The sequence below is a fragment of the Protomyctophum bolini genome (genome assembly GCF_963924005.1).
Source record: "Protomyctophum bolini genome assembly, chromosome: 16".
NCBI lineage: Eukaryota > Metazoa > Chordata > Actinopteri > Myctophiformes > Myctophidae > Protomyctophum > Protomyctophum bolini.
Window position 1 is genome coordinate 41,488,237 of NC_137877.1, and position 22,144 is coordinate 41,510,380.

A 22,144-nucleotide genomic window follows, 5' to 3' on the forward strand; every position below is an offset into this window, starting at 1 on the left:
AAACAGAGAGAGGGGTAGTGCTGTGTCTCTAATGAGAGAGAGAGAGAGAGAGAGAGGGGAGTTGCACCACTTGGTTCACACAGGTGTGATTTTTTAACCCATTTAGGCCCGACGTCAAAATGAAAAGAAATCTTCTAAATTCTGACAGTTTTCTGAAAAAGCTATGTTTCTATGTCAGTCGTTCGACTTTTCATAAATTGCAGACCTACAAGCTCAATACTCAATCTATCAATCAATCAAGCTCAATCTATACTGAATGTGTCAAACTGGCATATTGAGCCTATAAGCCAAATTCCAATACCCAAAATCTCGGCCACTCGCTCACTCCCACTCGCTCACTCCAGCATGGCAAATTATGGTGAAATTGGTGAGCTGCCGAAACATGTTACCATCTTGTGGACTTGGCACAACTTACATGGAGGTCTTTAAATACGTGGCCTGAATACCGCTAGATTGAACTCTGCTAATGAACAAACTGCAACGATTTACATTTGGACACTGACGTTATGCGATTGTCTAGACTCTAGACGATTGTCACATATTTCAGCAGGTCACCAATTACACCGTAACACCTCCATGCTGGAGTGAGCGAGTGTGAGTGAGCGAGTGGCCGAGATTTTGGGCATTGGAATTTGGCTTATGTTTTTGGCAGGGCTGTATTTTGCGTGTCTTAAGTACCAGGTCTTATTCCCTAACTTGAGTAAACTAAAGACCTGGAGGCGTGGTCAATGCTCTTTGGCCACTCAGAATAGCCAAATGGCATTGATCACGCCTCCAGGTCTTTAGTTTACTCAAGTTAGGGAAAAAGACCTGGTACTTAAGACACGCAAAATACAGCCCACAGTATGGCTTCCCCCCAGTAGGCCTCCTTCACATTCAGTAGATCCTGTGATCTTTTGTGGCCAGATGTAATTTCTTGGGGTCGAGTAGGACTAAAACCTAAAACGAAAAAAAGCAGCAAATGAAAAAATAAAAATGAACACTCATCTTTTACTTTCTCTAATAATAACCTAAAACATGAACCTTGGTTGAAAAAAAACAAAAGTTGTCCTTTAACTCTTGAGAGCGTAACATGAAACCAAATAATGGACCACTATTTTTACGCTCTCAAGAGTTTTCCCGTTATCTCTCAGAAACACTGAAATAAAGCAATAAAGCGAAAGTACAGTAACCTGAACAGCTTGACCCTCTGCGAGTACATGACCTGCTCGTCCTCCTCCCCCGTCACCACGTCCACCATGTCGGGCAGCGGGACCACGGGCTCGAACTGGATGTCGTCCTCCTCCTCCGTGCGGTACATGTCCTCCTCCCCCGCCGCCTCCCCGGCGCCCTTCCTGGGGGTCGGCGGGAGGGACGAGAACAGCTGCTCGCCGGCGCGACAGAAGCCTTTGAAGAGAGGGTCCTTCTGCCCGAACTGGAACTCCGTCTTGGCCACGTCTCCGAAGCCCAGGGTGTCAGGCTTGACGTTGAAGAGCGGATTGTCCGGGTCGGTGTCTTCCAGCGACGCCGTTGCGACGTTCTCCTTCTCTTTCTCCCGGTGCTGATCGGCGATGTTCTTCAGGAACATGGAGGCGGAACCCGCCGTCACCGTCGCGGCCGGTGGCTCCACGGCGGGCTCCTCGCTCTCCTTCCCGGCGTCCTGAGTGCCGAACTTGAAGCCACCGGACGACGACGGGGGCATGGTGAAGGAGAAGCCTGCGGCGCCGCCGCCGCTGCTAGCCGCAGACGGCGGAGCCTCGAACTTAAACGAAGAAGCAGCAGGGGAGATCGTCTCTTTGCTTTGGCCGAACTTGAAGGAGCTGCCGAAGCCAGGTGCCGTGAAGCCAGAGGGTGCCGTGAAGCCAGTTCCAGCAGGCTGACCGCCACCGGACGAGTCTTTAGTCCCGAAGCTGAAGCTGAACGCAGAGCTGGACGGCGCAGCGGCGGCGGTCGCAGCGGCCGGAGCACTACTGGCGTTGGGATTAGGAGTCTGACACGACACGCACAGAGAGGCCGCGCCGTCGTTCCTCACCAGGCAGGTGTCGCAGTCCCACTGGCCGCCCTTCTTCGCAAACATGGCCGCCAGGGAAGACGGCGGCGTTGGCGCGGCGGCGGGGGCGTTGGGGCACGGCGTCTGACAGGAGACGCAGTGAGAGGCCGAGGCGTCGTTCCTGACCAGGCAGGTGTCGCAGTCCCACTGGCCGTCCTTCTTCACGAAAGCAGCTCCAAAGGTTGACGCCGGAGCGGCCGTCGAGGGCTTGGGGGCCGGCGGAGGTTCTACGTCCGTCGTGGCCGAGGGGTTCTGGCTTTGACACGACACGCAGTTGTTGACGGAGGCGTCGTTTCGCACGCAGCACACGCCGCAGTCCCACTGCCCCGGCTTCTTACCGAACTGTGCCCCGAATGCAGAGCTGAACGCGGCGGTGCTGGAGGGCTTCGGGGCAGGTGGTGCAGGTGGCCCTGCTGTGGTCGGTGGTGCCGAGGGGTTGGGGGTCTGACAAGAAACGCAGCTGCTCGAAGAAGCCTCGTTCGTCACGCAGCACGTGGCACAGTCCCACTGGCCCGGCTTCCTGCCGAACTGTATCCCGAACCCGGAGCCGAACGCGGGACCGGAGGGTTTGGCCGCGGCGGGGGGCGGGGCTGTCTTAGAGGAGGAGGGGTTGGGCGTTTGACAGGAGACGCAGCTGTCCGCGGAGCTGTCGTTCCTCACGGCACACGTGTCACAGTCCCACTGCCCCGACCGCTTGACGAACTGAGCGAAGCCGGAGCCGAACGGAGTGGTCGACGACGGCGGCGGCGGCTTGCTCGCGGCGGGGTCCTCCACGTTTGCGGCGGCGGGCGTGGCGGCGGCGGCGCTCGTGCCAAATTTAAAGGAAGAGGGCAACGAAGCCCCGAACGCCCCGAAACCCGTGAACCCGGTGCCCGCGCTGGCGGGCTTGAACGAGTCCGTCCCGAACTTGAAGGAGAAGGCCGAGGCCGAGCCTTCCTCCGCCGGGCCTTTGGCGTCGCCGCCGCCGTCGTCCGGCTGCGACGAAGCGTTGGGGTTGTCGCTCTGACACGCCACGCACTTTGTAGCCGTGGCGTTGTTCCTCACGCAGCAGACGTCGCAGTCCCACTCGCCGTTCTTCAGCACGAACTGGCCTCCGAACGCGCTCGCCGCCAGGGGTTGAGTGACGGGCGCCGCCTCCTCTTCTTCCATCTCCTCGTTGTCGCCGCGCGACTCCGGCGGCGCCTCGGCGGCGATCCTCTGCGCCTCCTCGAACTGCGTCTTGAAGAGCGCCGCCTCCTCCGCCGTCTTGAAGCGGATGGCGAGCTGCTCCGTCCGCGGCTGCTCGTCGGCGTAGTCGATGGCGTTCCACACCCACGACTTGTCGGAGCCGGCGTTGGGCTTCAGGAGCATGTCGGCCAGGATGTAGTGGTTGGCGCAGATCTTCAAGACCTGTTCCCTCCGCATCAGCAGGCGCACCTATAGACACAGTAGGAGACGGAGTTAATGCTGGCAAGATGCCTTATATAAGGAGGGGATGACGTCACAACTAGGTAGGCCCTGACACCAGAAGTTATATTCTAAAATGGGTAGTCCCAATACTTCATTCTGATTGGCTGGTTACCGTCACGTGACCGGTGTAAATTTCACCGATAACCCACTCCTTCAATCACTTTGTATCATCTTGCAGCCTTGTAGCTGAATTGGGGAAGGGGAGCGCTTGATTGATTTACAAACACATGCCGTGCGGGCGTCTAAGCACCGCCCGGCTCATATGACTGTGAATGTGTGGCTCCAGGCAGCCGCGTAAAAACATCAAGCGCTATTCTCTCGTCAGATAGCCTTACTTGCCGAGCACAACAAGGAAGTTATGTGGCTCGCTCTGGTAGCGTATAGCGTAGCTACTTTTGTGAATTCAATAGTTTTATTAGGTTAATATTGCTATAGGTTTGTAACCGTTTTAGAAAAGCAATAAGCCACTCGAGGCCCCAGCTTACCGGGTATTTTACACTGGCTGCCTACGCCCCCAGCCAGTGTAAAATACGCTGCAACCTGAGACCTCTCGTGGCTTATTGCTTAAGTCACCAATTTGCAAATTTTTTAAATGTACAAATATTTATTTCCAAACTAAATAAAAAATAATTACATAATAGGTAGTTAACCCATTTTGGGGCGGGAACCGCATTTGCTGTTAGTATTATGTTATGCTTTAGCTATTGAAAAATAGCAGATCTACAGTGGCGCGCATGTGGTGCAAAACTTTGAATATATACACTCTTTCAGAGCGAACGTTTTTAACTCAAATCTTTGCTTCTGGGAGCAGGTCCCTGAAACAACACATTTTCAGTTGGGGGGGGTCAGTGGCCAATTTCATATATTTTTGGGGGTCCTTGACATGAAATATTGAGCACCACTGATATAGAGACATGAAGTTTTTTCAGAAAAAAAAAATACATTTAAAAAAATATTTTTTTTTAAATTTCGATGTCTAAATGGGTTAACCCATTCTGAACGGGAACCCGTTTTGGTGTTAGCATCATGTTATGCTTTAGCTATTGAAAAATAGCAGATCTACAAGCTCATAGCGCGCCACCGAGTGGCGCGCTACGAGCTTGTAGGTCTGCTATTTTTGAAAAATCGAAGAACGATTTTTAGAATCTGATCTCAGGTCAGAATGGGTTAATCAGACCAGTGTGTGTCCCAGTGGAAACCTCGTATGAATCTGATCTCAGGTCAGAATGGGTTAAACAACTCAACTAGTGGACTAGTAAAACTGACTAGAAGTGAAGCCCCATCATCGTACGGTTCCGTACCTTCCCAGACAGGCAGTGCTTGAGGATCTTGATGTTGCCGAGGCCTCTCTCCTTCCACTCCTTGGTGTCGGGCTCGAAGCGGAACAGCTTGGCGCGGCAGCAGAACATCTCCTCCTCGTCCTCCTCGCCCGTCTTCACGTCCACCTTGTCGGGCAGCGGAACGATGGGCTCGAAGTGCGGCCCGTCTTCATCCTCGTCCTGGTGGCCGCCGCCGTCCTCGTTGTCGCTCTCCGTGGCCGCCGCGGGCATCCCGAAGATGGGCGGCGTGGGCCCCGGAGGGGCCCCCGCGTCGTCAAATCGGAACGGTTGCTCTGCGTTGGCGAACGCGCCGCCTCCGCCGCCGCCCAGCGAGCTCTGCGCCGCGTCGGCGAACGAGAAGCCGCCGGCGCCTTTGTTGCCGAACGTGAAGATGCCAGGCTGGGCGGACTGCTCGGGGCCGCCTCCGCCCGGAGGCCTCAGCTCGGCCTGCGGGTCCGTCCTGTTGGTGGGGGGGAGGTCCGACGTCAGGAGACCCAGCAGGCTCTCGCTGTGCTTGCCCCCGCCGGGCGAGCCCGGGAAGGTGAAGTCACCGTCGTTGGACTTGAAGTTGGACTTGAACTTGAAGGAGGAGGAGGAGGAGGACGCGGGCGTGGACTGGGCCACGACGCCGGCCCCAAAGCTCGGCACCTTGTTGGGGCCGTCGGAGGACGCCGGGGCGGCGGGGGCGAACGCGATCTTCCCGAAGTCCAGGGCCTTCGCCACGGTCGACGCGTCGCCTTTCGCCACCGGCGGCTGCACCGTGGCGGGCGGCGGCGGCTTGGTGAAGTAGCCGGGCTCGGGCAGCGGGGGGGGGTTGTTGGCGGCGGGCTGGCCGTAGTACTCCTCGCTGTACGGAGAGAGCGAGAACACCTGCTGCTCCTGAGGAGGAGGGTACCCCCCCGCGGGGGGCAGGGGGGGCGTGTGGGTGGTCTGCTGCTGCTGATAGGCTGCGTACATGTGCTGCGGGGGAGGCGGCATGCGGCTGAGGCCATACATAGAGCCCTGTGAACGAGAGAGGGGACGACGACGACATTAGTTGGATTCACTAAACCAGAGCAAGAACAATAAAACAAAGCCATCAATAGCAGGAGATAAGCAAGTACCTTGGTAGGGGTGACGTTGGCCGCTGGGCGAAGGAGATATTGGTTGTTATAAGCGGGGGACTGGTTGTAGTATGCAGACGGACCCGTGGTGGACACTGAAAGAAGAGCGTTAGACAATCATTATAAACAAGGTGCACGTTCTTCAATTATCTATTTATATAAAAGGGGGGTTTTAAAGGATGGATCTTCAGAGGCAAATTCTAAAATGTTCTTTCCCCCCCCCGACGACTGGGCGCTGGCAGCAGTTCTCTGACCTGGGGCTCCCCGGTAGGACTGTGCTGGGTGGGTACCAGGACTGTGTTGGGTGGGTGTATATGGCCTTACCCGTCAGTAGGACGGTGCTGGGTGAGAGTATGGCTCGTACCTGTCAGGGGGGCTCCTCCGTAGGACTGTGCGGGGTGGGAGTATGGCTCCTGGAGGCCCTCGGCGGCTCCGTAGCTCTCTCCGTACATCCTGTGGTGAGGAGAGCCCGTGGTGTTCCCGCTGGCGTTGTGCCTCAGGTCATGGACCTCGTTCTGGTCAGTATACAAACAGCGTGGTGTTAAACATGTCGTTCTGACCAGTACAAACAGCTTGGTGTTAAACATGTCGTTCTGACCAGTACAAACAGCTTGGTGTTAAACATGTCGTTCTGACCAGTACAAACAGCTTGGTGTTAAACATGTCGTTCTGACCAGTACAAACAGCTTGGTGTTAAACATGTCGTTCTGACCAGTACAAACAGCTTGGCGTTAAACATGTCGTGCTGACCAGTACAAACAGCTTGGTGTTAAACACCTCGTTCTGAAAGGGAGCAAGCTAACTGTACCTGTATGTCCTGTGTATTTGTACTGTATGTTATGTTATGTGTCTTTAGTACTGCGTAGTGTGTACTTGCACTGCTGTAATGTTGTATTTATAGGACCCCCTCTAAAAACGAGATGCTGCATCTCAAGGCGCCATCCTCTCAATAGAATTAGGACAAATTCTGACACAGCTGCAATGTGACTCCAGGTCTGTCAGATCTAAAAACACAGCTGTAATGCGACTCCAGGTCTGTCGGATCTAAAAACACAGCTGTAATGCGACTTCAGGTCTGTTGGATCTAAAAACACAGCTGTAATGCGACTCCAGGTCTGTCGGATCTAAAAACAGCAGCTGTAATGCGACTCCAGGTCTGTCGGATCTAAAAACAGCAGCTGTAATGCGACTCCAGGTCTGTCAGATCTAAAAACACAGCTGTAATGCGACTCCAGGTCTGTCAGATCTGATAAAAGGTGTCTTTAAACTGACCTTGAGTGCTTCTACTTGCTGAATGAGCGTCTGGAGGAGGGTCTTCTGGTCCTCCACCCAATGGGGTGGCGTCTTGGGGGAAATCTGAAAGGACAAGAACCAATGAGGTGGCGTCTTGCTTCTGAAATCGACATGTAAATATGAAATAAATGCTTCAAAATGTAGCTAGGTGTAATGTTTCTCTGCAAGACATTAATCTATAAGCCATATCTCCAAAACAAGTGGGTCAAACTGAACAACCAATATGTCAATTTGAAGCTATGATTCCCTGCTTTCATAGGACATGAATTTAAAAAAGAAAAAAAAATCCAATGGCAGTCCCTCAGTCAAATTTAGGCACATATCTTGTGCCACCAACTAAGCTTTATCCCTAGACATATTTGCCATTTTTTTAACTATTTTGAAAAAACTTTTAAAATAGTTCAACTAGTGTCGCAGTGGATCGGCTAGTTGAACTATTTTAAAATGATTTTCAAAATAGTACAAAAAATACTAGAAATGTACTCTGCCAAGGTGCCAACTTGCGCACAAGTAGGCCATTAATGGCCCACTAGTGCACAAGCAGAGCGCGCAAGTACTGCTACTAACTAATGTCTACAACTGCTGTTCTAAATCCTTTAAACATTATACAGACCTAGAAACGTACTTTAGTTACGTCACCATCATCAGCCAATAAGGGACCACCATTCTAACCCGACATGCATGCAGGTTTTATATATAATATATATATATAATATAACTAATTATTACCGGTATATAATAATATATATATATATATATATATATATATATATATATATATATATAATATACTGTATATATACATTTATATATAATAATCTGTAATATATATATACAGTTATTTAGGAGTCTTTTGGAGGGAGAAATCGAGCAGGTAAATAGTTGTTGCGTACCAGGGGTCTTTTGGAGGGAGACAGGGCGCTCTTGTTGGGCGAAGGCGTGATCGGGAACCTGATGGCCCCCGACTGGCTGAGCTCCACCGGGCTGGAGTGGGCGGGCAGTCCCTCCTCCTCCATCTCCTCGTCCTCCTCCAGACCGTCGCCGCTCTCCCCCAGCTGTTGGTTGACCTCGTTCAGAAGGTCCATCACCTCCTCCAAGGACACCGGCAGCTGCTCAACGCATGGAAGATAAATATAAACATCTCAAAATACTTGCGGATGAAACGATGATGTTTTAAGGGGCCGAACCAGCTGAAGAAACCACACATTTGAGGCATTATAAGGTTGCTTTGAATTATTAAAGGGGGTGTCAGTGATTTCAGTCAAAAACCCTTAGGTTTCGTTTTTGCCTTGGGACACAAGCTTTCATCCAATCAGGATAGAGAACAAAAACGAAACCTAAGGTTTTTTGACCCCCAGGGGTTAACTGGGGACAGGGAGGAACTCCTTATATGGTCGGCACACTCTATAGTAGAGAGGATTATCACAACAAAACAAAAAAAATAAGTGATATTTGAATTAAGTGAAATCACTGACTCTACCTTTAAAAAAGGTCACTTGTCACCTGTTCTGGGAGCTCCACGTTGGCACTGCAGATCTTGGTCAGCTGGCTCCTGAACTTCTTGAGGAACATGACGCATCGGTCCTGGGTCTCGTCCACGCCGCTGCCCGCCTCCTCCGACAGACGCTGGTAGATCTGCACCCACGGATCAGGCTTTAGTTCCAACATACTAACAGTCCGTCTGTCAATAGATCGGTACCATGCCCAAAAAACCCTAACCAAACCCCAACCGCAAGCACGGCGCAACACATGTCGGACCAAGGCATTGTCTGGAGCGACGCGGGTGATTCCTGCATCACCCCTCACTAGTGCTGCCAACGAATATTCTATATCCGAATATATTTTCGAATCAATTTTTTTTAATGAATAACCGAATATATGAAATTAAGATTCGAATTAAAAATAATAAAAAATATATTTTAAGTTATTATTATTATTAGTTTTCGCGAGACGGTGCCATGGGTAAGCGAAGCGTTGTGACTTGTGAGCTTGTAGATTAGTTATATTTGCCACGCGACACACCGACACAGGCATACATTGAAGAATAAATCAGCTGCCTCGTACTCTATTCGAGGCACTATTCCTAGACGCAGACTATGCAGCGCAGCCTGCATAGTGAGCACAGGGCGCCTTTTACGTTCTTTGCGCAGTGGGGTGTACGCTGCTCAGAGGGGTGAAATCTTCCGTCAACGGTATCTAGTGATCAGAATCTCGGACAGGCTTTAGTTTGCTTCGGTGTTGTTTCGGACAGACGGGAGAGTATATTTTTAGACAACACACAGATCTATTACTCATCAATCTTCAATCACGAAGCGACTTCATCCTTCAGGAAATTATAAAAAGATAAATAAAATGCGTAAGGATGAAATGTGGTGCCGCCTGTATGGGTCCGTTAGCAGCAGCAATGTGTTCTGTTCTGTGAATTAATACTGCCTCCGTGCCTCGTTTTGATAAGGCTGTGTGGTAGGATTGCTCATTTAAGAAAAATGTCTGTGAAGTTTTACTGGAGAAGGGATAATGCATGCGTTGTGTTCCAACTCGGTTTCCAGCAGCACCAATGCGCGGAGAGAGAGAGAGAGTTGCGCCAGCAATGCGATCTTAAATGTTATGTCTCAGGTTGTATTGGTGTAAATATAATTATTAATAAATCCGAATGGCTCGAATTGAAATCCGAAATCCGAATGGCTCGAATCCACGTGGGTTTTTAAAACGAATATCCAAATCCAATTTTTGGACAATTACGGCAGCACTACCCCTCACCTCACAGCCTACCTGATGGGTGCACCCCTCACCCCAGAGCACCCCTCAGTCTACCTGACGGGTGCACCCCTCACCCCACAGCCTACCTGTGCCAGAAGCCAGGCGGACGACAGGTTGTCGATGGGTTCCAGGACGGCGATGGCCTCCTCCGTCTTCCCCTCGATGTCCAGCAGGGTGCCCGAGGAGATCATGGCCTCCTCTTCGTAACCCTTCACCGCTGAGACCTGAGAATGACGCACCTCAGATTAGGATTAGTGTCAAAAGGGATTTTTCACAAATCTGTGATTCGTGAAACAGCATGAAGGTTTCCTAAACAATGACCTCATGTAGGACTGTGTGATCCAGTTTTCTAGATTGACGCTTGGAAGATATATTGGAGAGCATTAGGGTTTTATGGAAGATACTTCCGGACACGTTTTCTTTTCCTACTTTGACAACTCCAAATACTCTTTCATCTTAAAGGTATATTCAGTGATTTCACTTAATTAAAATATCACTTATTTTTTTGTTTTGTTGTGATAATCCTCTCTACTATAGAGTGTGCTGACCATATAAGGAGTTCCTCCCTGTCCCCAGTTAACCCCTGGGGGTCAAAAAGGTTTCGTTTTTGACTCTATCCTGATTGGACGAAGGCTTAGGTCCCACAGCCAAAAACGAAACCTAAGGTTTTTTGAGTGAAATCACTTACTCTACCTTTAAAACAACTGAAACTAGCAGCTCTACAAGCTCCCCAACACGTCACACTGCGACGTGTTTCAGTACAAGAGATGCTTCTATGGAAGACATACAGTCCAGGATTGCCCCAAAAAACATTATTCGGGAGGTATTTTGTGACGCACCTGGATGTCTCGGGACAGGAAGTGCATGAACAGCGGGTCCAGCGGTTCGGGGATGCTGCGCCTGTTCCTGATCTTGTCCAGCAGGGGGAGAACCACCTTCCAGTAGTGGTCGCTGCGGCTCACATACTCCTTCTGCTCGTAGTAGGAGTTGGCGGCCACGCCCTGCAAGGGGGTGGAGAATAAATAAATACTTTTTACTTAAAGGACCACTTCACCACTTTTCATATAATAGGTCCTCACTAATAATCATGATAAAATGGCACAATTTTTTTCCTACTCAGTCTGTGTCTCATAGGAGGGCTGTGGGCAGTTCAGAAACCGTCTTCCAGTGACATCATCATTATGCAGATCATTTTTAAACAAGATTTCTTTACAAACATTTTTTGATTTTCATTATCGTGAGAACGAAGCTTTCCATTTTCGTATTGCAACTTTTCAGGACTAGAAAGTCTGCAGTTTCTATTAGCTTGCATTCCCCATCTATGATGTCACTGGAAGACGGTTTCTGAACTGCCCACAGCCCTCCTATGAGACACAGAAAGCAATTGTGCCATTTTTTTCATGATTATTAGTTGTTTTTTTCATGATTATTAGTGAGGACCTATTATATGAAGATAGGTTGAAAAGTGGTGAAGTGGTCCTTTAAGCGAGAGCCTGTAGATCTGCCATTTTTAAATGGCCGAAACGTATATAGGGCTGAAGTGGTTAATGTATGTTTTGTGACAATAAACAAATAAAGTGCGAGAGTCGACAGTGACGGCCTGCTCCCGGTGGACGGACACCGACACACACACACCTACCCGCTGTGATATAAATACCTTTCTTCCCTCTCAGCTGTCCTACTGTTCGTCGCTCAGTTGTTCCTCAACAATATATACTTGTGGGAAGTGTTTAAATTGTGTCTAAATTCCCATTCGATGGCCTGGGATGTGGCTCAGCGGTCCAGGCACCGTGGCTGGTAATCCAGTCTCGCAGTGTGTGCCGCGGGTTCGACTCCCGATCCAGACAGCCTTTACTGCATGTAAACCCCCCCCCCCCCCCCCCCATCTCTCTCCCCATTTCCTGTCAGCCTACTGTCTGTCCCTCCATAAAAAATATATAAAATAAAGGCGAAAGCCACAAAAAAAACATTTAAAAAAACACAAACATTTTAACATAAAAATTCCCAGTCGATGAGAAAAAAAAAAAAGAACATTTGCATTCAGTGAAATGCAGTAAATTCAAGACAAACACGGGTGGGACAGTTCATTTGGACTAGTCTAGCCTGGCCCAGAGAAGTAGCCTGGCCCCAGCTTCTTGCTTCTCGTTTTAACTGTGGAAACAAAACCACTGACCTGGACATAATATTTAGCTATATTTACCTTATGGAGCAATTAATGAAGACACCTGGCCCCCTAGACACCCTATCATATTTAGCAGTTGTGAAGACTGTGACAGAGAGGGCCAGGTGGAAAGGAAAGGAAAGACACACTGGCTGGTCAAGATTATGAGAGAGAGAGACAGAGCGAGAGAGTGCGTGCGTGTGTGTGTGTGCACGTCTGTGCGTACCATGTGGCTGCCCAGTGCAGGTTGCGTGTGCGTGCGTCGTGTGGCTGAGGTGTCGTGCCCAGTGGATGACCAGCGCAGGCTGTGTGTGTGTGTGTTTGTGTGTGTGCGCGTGCCGTGTGGCTGAGGTGCCGTGCCCAGTGGATGACCAGGGCCGGCTGTGTGTGTGTGTGTGTGTGTGCGTACCGTGTGGCTGAGGTGTCGTGCCCAGTGGATGACCAGGGCCGGCTGTGTGTGTGTGTGTGTGTGTGTGTGTGTGTGTACCGTGTGGCTGAGGTGCTGTGCCCAGTGGATGACCAGGGCCGGCTGCAGGCCGTGCTTCTCTCCAGCTCTCAGCGTGCTCAGTCCATGCTGGACGATCATCCGGAGCTTGGCCGACATGCCGGGCCTGAAGGACCACACACACACACACACACACACACACACAGTACAATTTACAAAATAGCAGGAAATATTTATGTACTATGTGACGTGCTGTAAGCATGTAGATCTGGTATTTTCTCTTTTCTTTAACCCATTCTGACCTGAGATCAGATTCATACGAGGTTTCCACTAGGACACACACTGGTCTGATGAACCCATTCTGACCTGAGATCAGATTAAAAAAATGTCAGTCGTTCTTCGATTTAAAAAAAAATAGCAGACCTGCAAGCTCGTAGCGCGCCACTGGGTGGCGCGCTATGAGCTTGTAGATCTGCTATTTTTCAATAGCTAAAGCATGACATGATGCTAACACCAAAATGGGTTCCCGGTCAGAATGGGTTAATAATGTACAGTCATTTTTCAACAAGGAAACGATTATGCAAAAAAACGATCGCGATCATCTCAAATGATTGCGATTGGACGATTATAATAATAATAATGCAATAATCCGGCCACTCACGGAGCTCGTTTGTGGATGAGGTTGTAGACGGCGTCCCACCACTCACGCTGCCTGTCGGTGGAGAGGAGGCGGAGCAAGGGGAGGGGCATGCAGCGCGGCTCGTAGAGCCGCTGCGGTGCTCCGCCCCCTCCTCCAGAGGCGCCGCCGTCGACCCGGGCCTTCTCCTGGAGCGCACTCTGACTGCAGAACACCACGCCCCCAACAAACACCTGGGGAGGAAAACCCACCAATCAGAATGCAGAACACCACAGCCCCCAAAACAAACACCTGGGGAGAGAACGGACCAATCAGAACACACCACCACTAGGTAGGTATGACCAGGTTGGACTGTTCTCCGGCACAATCAAGACTTTTTTTCTCTGCAGAATCCTGGACTAAACTTGTAAGTTGTGAGTAAAAGTATCCCCCTCTCTCTCTCTCTCCCCCTCCCTCCCTCTCTCCTTCCCTCCCTCCCTCCCTCCCGCCCAGGGCGGTAACCAGTTCGAACCCGTGGGCTCCCCCAGAGTTAGTGTGGAAGTGTCCTTGAGCAAGACCCCTAATTGCTCCTGATGTGCTGGTTGGTGCCTTGCATGGTTTCCGCCGCCATCTGTGTATGTGTGTGTGTGTGAATGGGTGAATGTAATGCACAATCTAGCAGACACTCAGACGGCCGTACCTCCAGGTCCAGCAGGCAGATGGACTCTGGTGCGTTGGTGTCCATCTTGGAGGTCTCCAGGGCCAGCCGGGGGAACAGGTGCTTCAGCCAGTCTCGTAGGGAGGCTCTGAGACCCTGGACGGCCCACTGGAGAGCCAGCCAGCTCAGGTGCTGTAGGTCTCCTCCGTGGAGCAGCACGCAGCCTGCAGGACCACACGGCAGAGCAACGTCCATTCTTTATTATTATGACCCACCGTGAAGGGGAGACGGTCAGACTTCAAATTGACATGTTGGTTGTTCAGTTTGACCCACCAGTTTTGGAGATATGGCTTATGGACAAATATTTTCTGAGGTGGTACTTCAGTATAAAAAGGTTGGGAACCAATGCCCTAACCACACGCCACATGTGAGTTTTCACCCGCGGCAAGGGGGATTTTTTTGAGTGGTGCAACCACTCATATATAGACAGCTATGTGTGTCCCTGTTTTTACCCGCAGCGCAAGTCGGACTTTTGTTATTTGGGAGACAAACGTCTGCAGCACAACAGCAGAGACACACACGGACACACACAGACAGACAGAGTGACGTACCGCTGTCCCACTTGGCCAGCTGGGGGCGCTCTGGCGCCTGGCTGTTGAGGGAACGGATGTCGTCGTTGGCGATGAACGAGGTTCCCGTCGGAGCCTGAGCTCCGAACAGGAGCTCGAAGAGAGCGCCCTGACCGCTGCGGTTCCCAAAGGCCTCCACCACCTATAGGGGGAGACAAAGAGACACAGACACACACACACACACACACACTTGAAATGTTTATTTATGTCCACATAATGAGAAGTACAGGCATACCTTGTATGCAGTGCAGTGCAGTTTGACAATAGGAGAGCAGCCAGTTACAACGTGCATGGACGGCAAAGCATCGTTACATAGAGTACAGCTGACATAAATCATGGATAAAGGAGACAACGCCTACTCCAAATTGAGCGGCTTCCTATAATGGCTGAAACTGAGTAGTACCTCACTAACTGCTTGGCTCTCCTTTTGGAAAGGCCGGTCATTTGTAAGCCCCTCACAACCAACTTATGCACATGCCCTAGGCTGCCAAAAACTAAAAGTTTACATCTGTAGCCTACTAAGCCTAGCTGTGAGATGGTGTGCACTAGCTGCTGATACTTCAGCACTTTGGTTAGAAAGGCTTCTTCCAGGCTGTAGTCAAAGGTACAGCCGATCTCACTCTCTCTCACACTCACTCACACACACTCTAATTTTTAACAGCGGCGACTCAATCGGCGATACAAATCTCCTAGTGGGCGTTCCTGCTGTTATTACCGATGTCCTCCTATCGGTGGTACGGAGGGTAAACAAAGCAACACATGAATTGGATTGGCTGTCGCCAGACGATGTCGTCCAAAGTATAAAATATGTTTGGGGACAGTCACCCACTGTTAAAACATACTGTTAAAATAACGGCAGCTGTTAAAACGTTCTGTAATGCCAAAATCAATCACACACACATGGGACAGTTTGTTGACAGTTGTTCTAAGCGGACAGCTGTGTGTGTGTGTGTGTGTGTGTGTGTGTGTGTACACTGACCTCTTTGACCAGCGTGTGTATGTCCGTGGTGAGGTTGAACAGCATGTGTCCAGCCTGGCTCTGTCTGTCGCTGGCCAGGAGCTCCAGCAGCTGAGAAGAAGTCTGGTCTCCTTTACTGACCTTCGGTCTGGGTCTGGGGGCCTGGGAGGAGGGAGGGAGGGAGGGGGTTCAGACAGCAACACTTGATTTTAGTTTTAGTCCATAGTCTTTTGGAATGAAAACGTTTTAGTCAAATTTTAGCAGGGTTCTTGCACCATTTTGAAAGTAAGACTTTAACCCATTTAGAGTAGATCCGAGTTAAAGATTTGCATCACATTTTTACGATTTTTCAAAAATAGCAGACCTACAAGCTTGTAGATTTTTCAATAGCTAATTTATGGCATAATGTTTAAAACACAAAAAGGGGTTCCCGCCCAAAATGGGTTAAGATCTTTTTAAGACCTCAGAGTCTTTTATTTAAGACCCAAATAAATGACGCAAGTCGCAGCAATGTCTTCCTATAATGAAATATTTAAAGGACCACTAGGGTAGGTAGTGGTACCCTCACAAAAAAACATGCAGTAATCCTGGTCTATAAACTGCCTCGCCCTGGCCAGCCTGATGGAGGGGAAAGGAACTGGTTAGGAATAACTTGTTCCTTCCACGCGAAACTACCCCCTGTCAGGTGAAAAGAAGCGGCTTGGACTCCTCATGAAAGCATGAGGTCAGTCCGTTGCTCTCCCCAGGTTGGCAGAGGAAGTGTAGCGCTCCAGGATTACATTAGACAATTGACATTTTGGGCGAAAAGAAAAGGCTTACAAAATCGTGTGATGAAAACAAAATAAAGTCAACAGTATACCTGGTAGGCCAGCAGGTAGCACAGGGCAGCCAGGTCCACCACCGCTCTCCACTGCTGCTCCTTCTCCTGAGCCATCTTCAGCAGCAAGGTGGCGCTGTGCAGGTACAGGTGGCCCTGAACATGGAACATGAAGATACATGAGATCTGTGCAGGTGTATAGGCGGGCCCCGATTCAGGGGCATTGGCGAGGTGTTTCAGCTCGCCGTGCTCGGACAGACACAGACACGTACGTAGACACAGACAGACACGTACAGTACGTAGACACAGGGACACACATTGCTGTCTATAGGAGTGGCTAGCACCACTAAAAAAAGAAAAAAATCCGTGCCTTCATCTCCACAAAGGCGTCGGACAGCTCGTCCGCCTGGCTGGCCGCCGTGCTGCTCAGGGCCTGCATGGCCTGGTCGAAGCTCCGGAGGGCGTCCAGGCTGGACTCCAGGCCTCTCCCCGACAGCGTGAGTCTCAGCTGGGTGCAGTGGGCGAACAGCAGCTCCCTGTGGAGCCGGCGGGACAGCTTGGCGTTGGCGGACACGCTGGGCTGGTCCAGGTACTCCTGCAAAGCGACACACCACCACACCGCGTTACAACCAGGGTTCCTCAGTTCCCACACATTAGGCTAAAAGGCTTTTTTTTACGTATATGAAAGCAGAGAATCATAGCTTCAAATTGACATTTTGTTGTTCAGTTTGACCCACCAGTTTTTGGAGATATGGCTTATAGAGTAATGTCTCGCAGAGAGAGACGGCGAGTTGAGAAGACAGGCTTGAAAGGTTCACTTCTGTGGACTCTTAACATTACACCTATAGCTACATGTTTAAGCATTTATTTCATATTTACATGTCCATTTCAGCTCGGACACTTATTTCAGACATGCTCTAGTCTAGTATGTGAAGAGTCTTGCCTGTGCCATTAATACTTTTCGTGCCATAATCATTTATATTTACGTTTTCTAAAAAACGCAGCACTTTAATGCCACCGTCGTATCTTTACGTTTTACGGTGTGTGTATAGTACAGAATCAACCACCCTCAGGGTGCTCCAGTCTAAACCTGTGCATGCAGATGAGGCTCACCCTCAGGGTGTTCAGCAGCACGGTGCTCCAGTCCAGGCTGTGACGCAGCAGGCCTTTCCTCTCCACCGCCACACAGTGCTTGACGGCCTCGTCCAGACGTCCGTCCTGGCGGTATAGGGATGGAGATCGTTAATGTTTATTGATAATGAGCAGGCTTATCGAGCATTTTTTGATTATTTTGTGGAAAGACGATACATTCTGAACAGAACCAGTATCTTTTACTATAGGGCCTTCAAATACAGTACTTTTCTAACAGACGGAAGGTAATTGACCTTTTTACCAATAAAATAACATTAAAGAAACTGTAAAATGGTTAATATGTGTGCCTTCACACACCCGGACAGCTCTGGTTGGCAGGTATCAATACACTTTTAGACCGACATGTTTGTGCCAGCATGGATTAAACATGACGTCATGGGCCGCTATGCTCCATAACAGGCTTGATAAGCCCAAAGCTCATTGATAACGTATACTCAATAAGCTTGTTATCAGGTTTTTCCCGGGTATGGCTTACAGCGCTCCATGCCTACCTGGCAGTAGAGCGCCACCAGCTTGGCGTTGACGTGCGGGTCCGAGGGCCGGGCGGCCAGCTCAGCCTGCAGCAGGTCAAACAGGTGGTTCCATCCCTGCTGGCCCTGAGCGGACAGCAGCTTCTCCCTCAGGGTGAAGACGGCCGGGTGTCCGGGCAGCAGCTTGGCCGCCTTCTCCACCCAGTACTCTGCCCTGCCGTCGCGCTGCTCCCCGTCGCCGCACAGCAACTCCGCCACCTTCAGGACCAGGTCCTTCTGGGCCGGGTTCAGGTCCACCGAGCGCTGCGGAGGCAGGGAGGGAGGGAGGGGAGGCAGGGAGGGAGGGAGGGGAGGCAGGGAGGGAGGGGAGGCAGGGAGTGGAGGAGGCAGGGAGGGGAGGGAGTCAGGGAGGCAGGGAGGGAGGGAGGGAGGCAGGGAGGGGAGGAGGCAGGGAGGAAGCGAGGGAGGCAGGCAGGCAGGGAGGGAGGCAGGGAGGGAGGCAGGCAGGAAGGGAGGGAGGGAGGGAGGCAGGCAGGAAGGGAGGGAGGGAGGGAGGGAGGGAGGCAGGGAGGGAGGGAGGGAGGGAGGGAGGGAGGGAGGGAGGGAGGGAGGCAGGGAGGGAGGGAGGGAGGCAGTCAAGAAGTTTTAGTCATAGCTTAGGTTTCATTTCGACAAAACATTTCTCGTCATAGTTTTCGTTAATCGATTAATCTCTGGTTAATAATTAATCAAATTAATCAAAGAGTCTGTACAGAGTCTGTGATGTGACAGCCAAGACAGTGCACTTTTCTTTCATTTAATTCTATTCCTCGCCATTGCCCTGAATCGCAAATGGTCAACAAAAAATATTTGATTAAGGAATATAATTATGCCATTTGAATTATTTCTGTATATCAGCAAAGTGTAGATTTTTATGTTAAGACATTGAGGGAAATTAAGGTTTTTAAACACCACTCATCAACTAACCGGTTAATGGATTCTTTAGGCTTATAAAATGTATAAACTATCAATTAATGTATTAATTGATCATTCCCATCCCTCGATTGAAAGCATCCCATACCTTGTAACATCCCACCGCCTTGTTGATTTCTCCTTCCTTCTCAAACAGCTGTCCGAGGAACTTGTGTGCTTTGGGATCTCTCTCCTGGACCTTAAGGTATTCCGATACATGTCTGAAGTGGAAACACACACACACACACAGCGCCACAAATGGTAAATGGTGCATTTATATAGCAGCTTTTATCCAAAGTGCTTTGCATTACATTCACACACACATTCATACAGCTTTACATATATTGTGCATTAACCCATTTAGGCCTGAGACCGATTCTAAAAACGCCTCTAAATCCTAACCTAAGTTTTCTGAAAAACTTCAAATATTGATATAGCCGCATCAAATATTTTAATTTTTTTAATACTTTACAAAACCCAAAAATGGGTTCCCGGTCCTGAGGGGGTAAAACACCAAAAGGGGTTCCCGCCCAGAATGGGTTAATACATTCACCCTTTTACACACACACACACACACAGGAATCGAACCGGGAAACTCATGCCCCCCCCCCCCCCCCACACACCCACCACACAAGGCATACCATCATGAGCTTGCTCAATTAAAGGTCTTCCGTTCAGGGAGAAAATAATTCAACAAATTGCATCATGAGTAAAATAAAATCTAATTTACCTAGCGTAAATTAGATTTTATTTTACTAATTTTACTCACCCCCTTCCTTTTGACAATTAGTGCCAACATTTTCTAAATTTCATTATGCTTTAAGTGACATGTCAAACTGAATCCATTCCAAACATTCGTTTTGCACGAATAACACTCCTTGGGCTAAATTCGGCCATAACCACCAACCAATGTGCTGACCTCATCACATTTGTGATGACGGCTATGGTCGTTTTTAGCCCAAGGACTGTTTTTGCATGCAAAACTCATGCTTGGAAATGGATTCAGAATCATGAAAACCTAGTTTGACATCCTACTTAAAGCATAATGAAATTGAGAAAATATTGGCTTATAATATCAATCATCAATGGTATAATTATCAATGGTGGCAAATTTAGGGTACTAGCAGTGAGCAGATGCTTTATATAGCATATTGTGACGTGTCAAACGAGGGGGTTTTCATGATGCTGATGAAAATCCACTCCAAGCATTAGTTTTGAAAGAAAAAGAAAAAAGAAAAAAAAACACTTATTGGGCTAAAACAGCCATAGCCACATCATCACGACACGACATCATCACATTTGTGATGCCAGTTTTAGCCCAAGGAGTGTTTTTTGTTGTCAACTGTCAACATGCCGGGGTTCACATTCTGGCAAGTGGACTAATATGGCAGCCAAAGTCTATGGGACTTCTAATGATTGTCTAGACTCTAGACAATCATTAGAAGTCCCATAGACTTTTTAGAGCAAGTTTTAGTAGTGAGTGAGTGAGAACTTTACTCCAGTTGAGCATCAACAACAACACTGATGTGTTTGAGCTTACCTTTTTGCGAGCTCGTACTCCTTTGCTTCATAGTACAATTTAGCGAATAAGAATCCTTTAATTGGTTTCTGTGAAAGACAAAGAATATGATTGATTACACACACACACACACACTGTACTCTGGTGCTGTTTGAATCTCTGTCTAATAACATATCCAATCAAACAATCAATCACATTAACAGAGTCCTTGCAGAGGGCAGACAGGGTAGGGGTCTGGCACTAGGTAATGGTATGTTGGTGTGTGTGTGTTTTTTTTAATGTTGTACGGGTCACTGTGTGCCTTTGTTGTCTTGTATTGTGTATTGTATTGTATCTGTATGCTGCAGGGCGGGTCCTTGGGGTCCAAGACAAATTTCTCCCTTGGAAGATAAAATAAAGAAACCTTGAACCTTGATCATGTCCATGTTGTGCCTTGTTGGCAGCTTTGTGTAAGTGGTTGCCACCACACACACAGCGCCACAAATACCCAACAAAATATCTCGTATCAATCTCATACTTGAACAGAAAAAACAACAAACACAATTAACACTTTGATTCATGTCTCTATAGCAGCTAGAAGTCAATGTTTATTTCACAATCGGATATATATAAAACCAGTGTTCCTCAAACTTTATCATGTCAAGGACTCCCAAATTGACACATTTGCGTGGACCGGACCCCCATTTGAAAAGCTATGGCAGGGACCCCCAATAAGAGGAAAGATGTGTATGGCTCTAGCAGTGACTCAACCATTTTTGAGGGGCGCTAGCCCCTCCTATATACAGGTTTCATGTTTGTTTTTAGTTCATCGTTTGTTTTAAAAACGCCATTGACAATGAAGGAAAAATGTACGTCATCTTGTCCCCAACACAAACATTAAATGCCATTGACAATAAAGATAATTTAATGTTTGTTTTACATCACCATTACGTCACCTAATCAACATGAGTTAGACTTTATATTAGCGCCCTTCACTTCACACGGGTGTGATTTTTATTTCAAGGACCCCCATGCAGTTTGAACCGCGGGCCCCCTTTAATGGCATTTCTATCTCTGGGACCCCAATTTATTGCAAGATCCATGTTAATTTAACTCCGAGTGTACAAATGGAACCGGTTCAATTTGTACACTGAGTTACAGACGCATAAGGGTGCATTTCGTTCTTCTGCATTCCGTTCATCCTCGATATGATCATTTAGCAGAGGACCCCCTGGAACTCCCCTGAAATAAAGGAGTCAAGGACCCCTGGGGGTCCCCCCCGGACGGACGGACCCCCACATTGAGAACCACTAGACTAGACCAGTGGTACCCAAAGTGGGGGCCGGGTTCCATCAGAGGTCCTTGAGGGAGTTCCAGGGGGTCCCCAGCTAAACGATAGTTTGGAACCAAATGAACTATTATGTAACTCTGAGTGTTTTATATTACATTTGTATGCAGACATTTTGTATGCAGACTAATGAGTGTCATTTTGGGGGTCCTTGACATGACAAAGTGTGGGAACCAGTGCACTAGAGTCTAGTGCACTGGTTCCCACACTTTGTCATGTGTGTTGTTTTGACTTTGAAGAAGTGTTTGTCTGTCTGTCTAGTGACTAGACAGAAAGACAAACACTTCTTCAAAGTCAAAACAACACTAACATGTCTCTAAATGTTGTGATGAATTGAACAAGGTGGACCCTCTTGTAAACAAGCGTAGTGCTTTATTGTGTCGTCCACTCAGTTAACAGTTTATTTTTATTGAGTTGTGCTTGAAAGTTGAAATGTACTGTAATAATTGTACCAACTGTTAATAAATACTTCAACCAAAACCAACAAC

The 22,144-nt window shown here is 48.9% G+C and overlaps 2 protein-coding genes across 4 annotated transcripts in view; one reads left to right on the forward strand and one right to left on the reverse strand.

The window, feature by feature from the left end:
- The window catches only part of plekhm3 (pleckstrin homology domain containing, family M, member 3), a 465,291-nt gene that overhangs the window by 208,031 nt on the left and 235,116 nt on the right, over positions 1–22,144 (forward strand). The window lies entirely within an intron of this gene.
- ranbp2 (RAN binding protein 2) overlaps positions 1–22,144 on the reverse strand; it is a 42,975-nt gene that overhangs the window by 19,885 nt on the left and 946 nt on the right. For all 3 annotated transcript variants that reach the window (XM_080786357.1, XM_080786356.1, XM_080786355.1), the window contains exons 2-21: positions 20,351–20,418; positions 18,920–19,031; positions 17,881–18,162; positions 17,351–17,455; positions 16,608–16,832; positions 16,280–16,393; positions 15,442–15,582; positions 14,445–14,604; positions 13,876–14,057; positions 13,221–13,429; positions 12,602–12,725; positions 10,793–10,954; positions 10,040–10,177; positions 8,697–8,828; positions 8,087–8,302; positions 7,173–7,256; positions 6,265–6,415; positions 5,901–5,995; positions 4,780–5,799; positions 1,173–3,445 (exon numbers count right to left, since the gene is read on the reverse strand). In XM_080786357.1, coding sequence (XP_080642483.1) covers positions 1,173–3,445; positions 4,780–5,799; positions 5,901–5,995; positions 6,265–6,415; positions 7,173–7,256; positions 8,087–8,302; positions 8,697–8,828; positions 10,040–10,177; positions 10,793–10,954; positions 12,602–12,725; positions 13,221–13,429; positions 13,876–14,057; positions 14,445–14,604; positions 15,442–15,582; positions 16,280–16,393; positions 16,608–16,832; positions 17,351–17,455; positions 17,881–18,162; positions 18,920–19,031; positions 20,351–20,418 — 5,993 coding nt within the window. The remainder of the gene's footprint in view (positions 1–1,172; positions 3,446–4,779; positions 5,800–5,900; positions 5,996–6,264; positions 6,416–7,172; positions 7,257–8,086; positions 8,303–8,696; positions 8,829–10,039; positions 10,178–10,792; positions 10,955–12,601; positions 12,726–13,220; positions 13,430–13,875; positions 14,058–14,444; positions 14,605–15,441; positions 15,583–16,279; positions 16,394–16,607; positions 16,833–17,350; positions 17,456–17,880; positions 18,163–18,919; positions 19,032–20,350; positions 20,419–22,144) is intronic.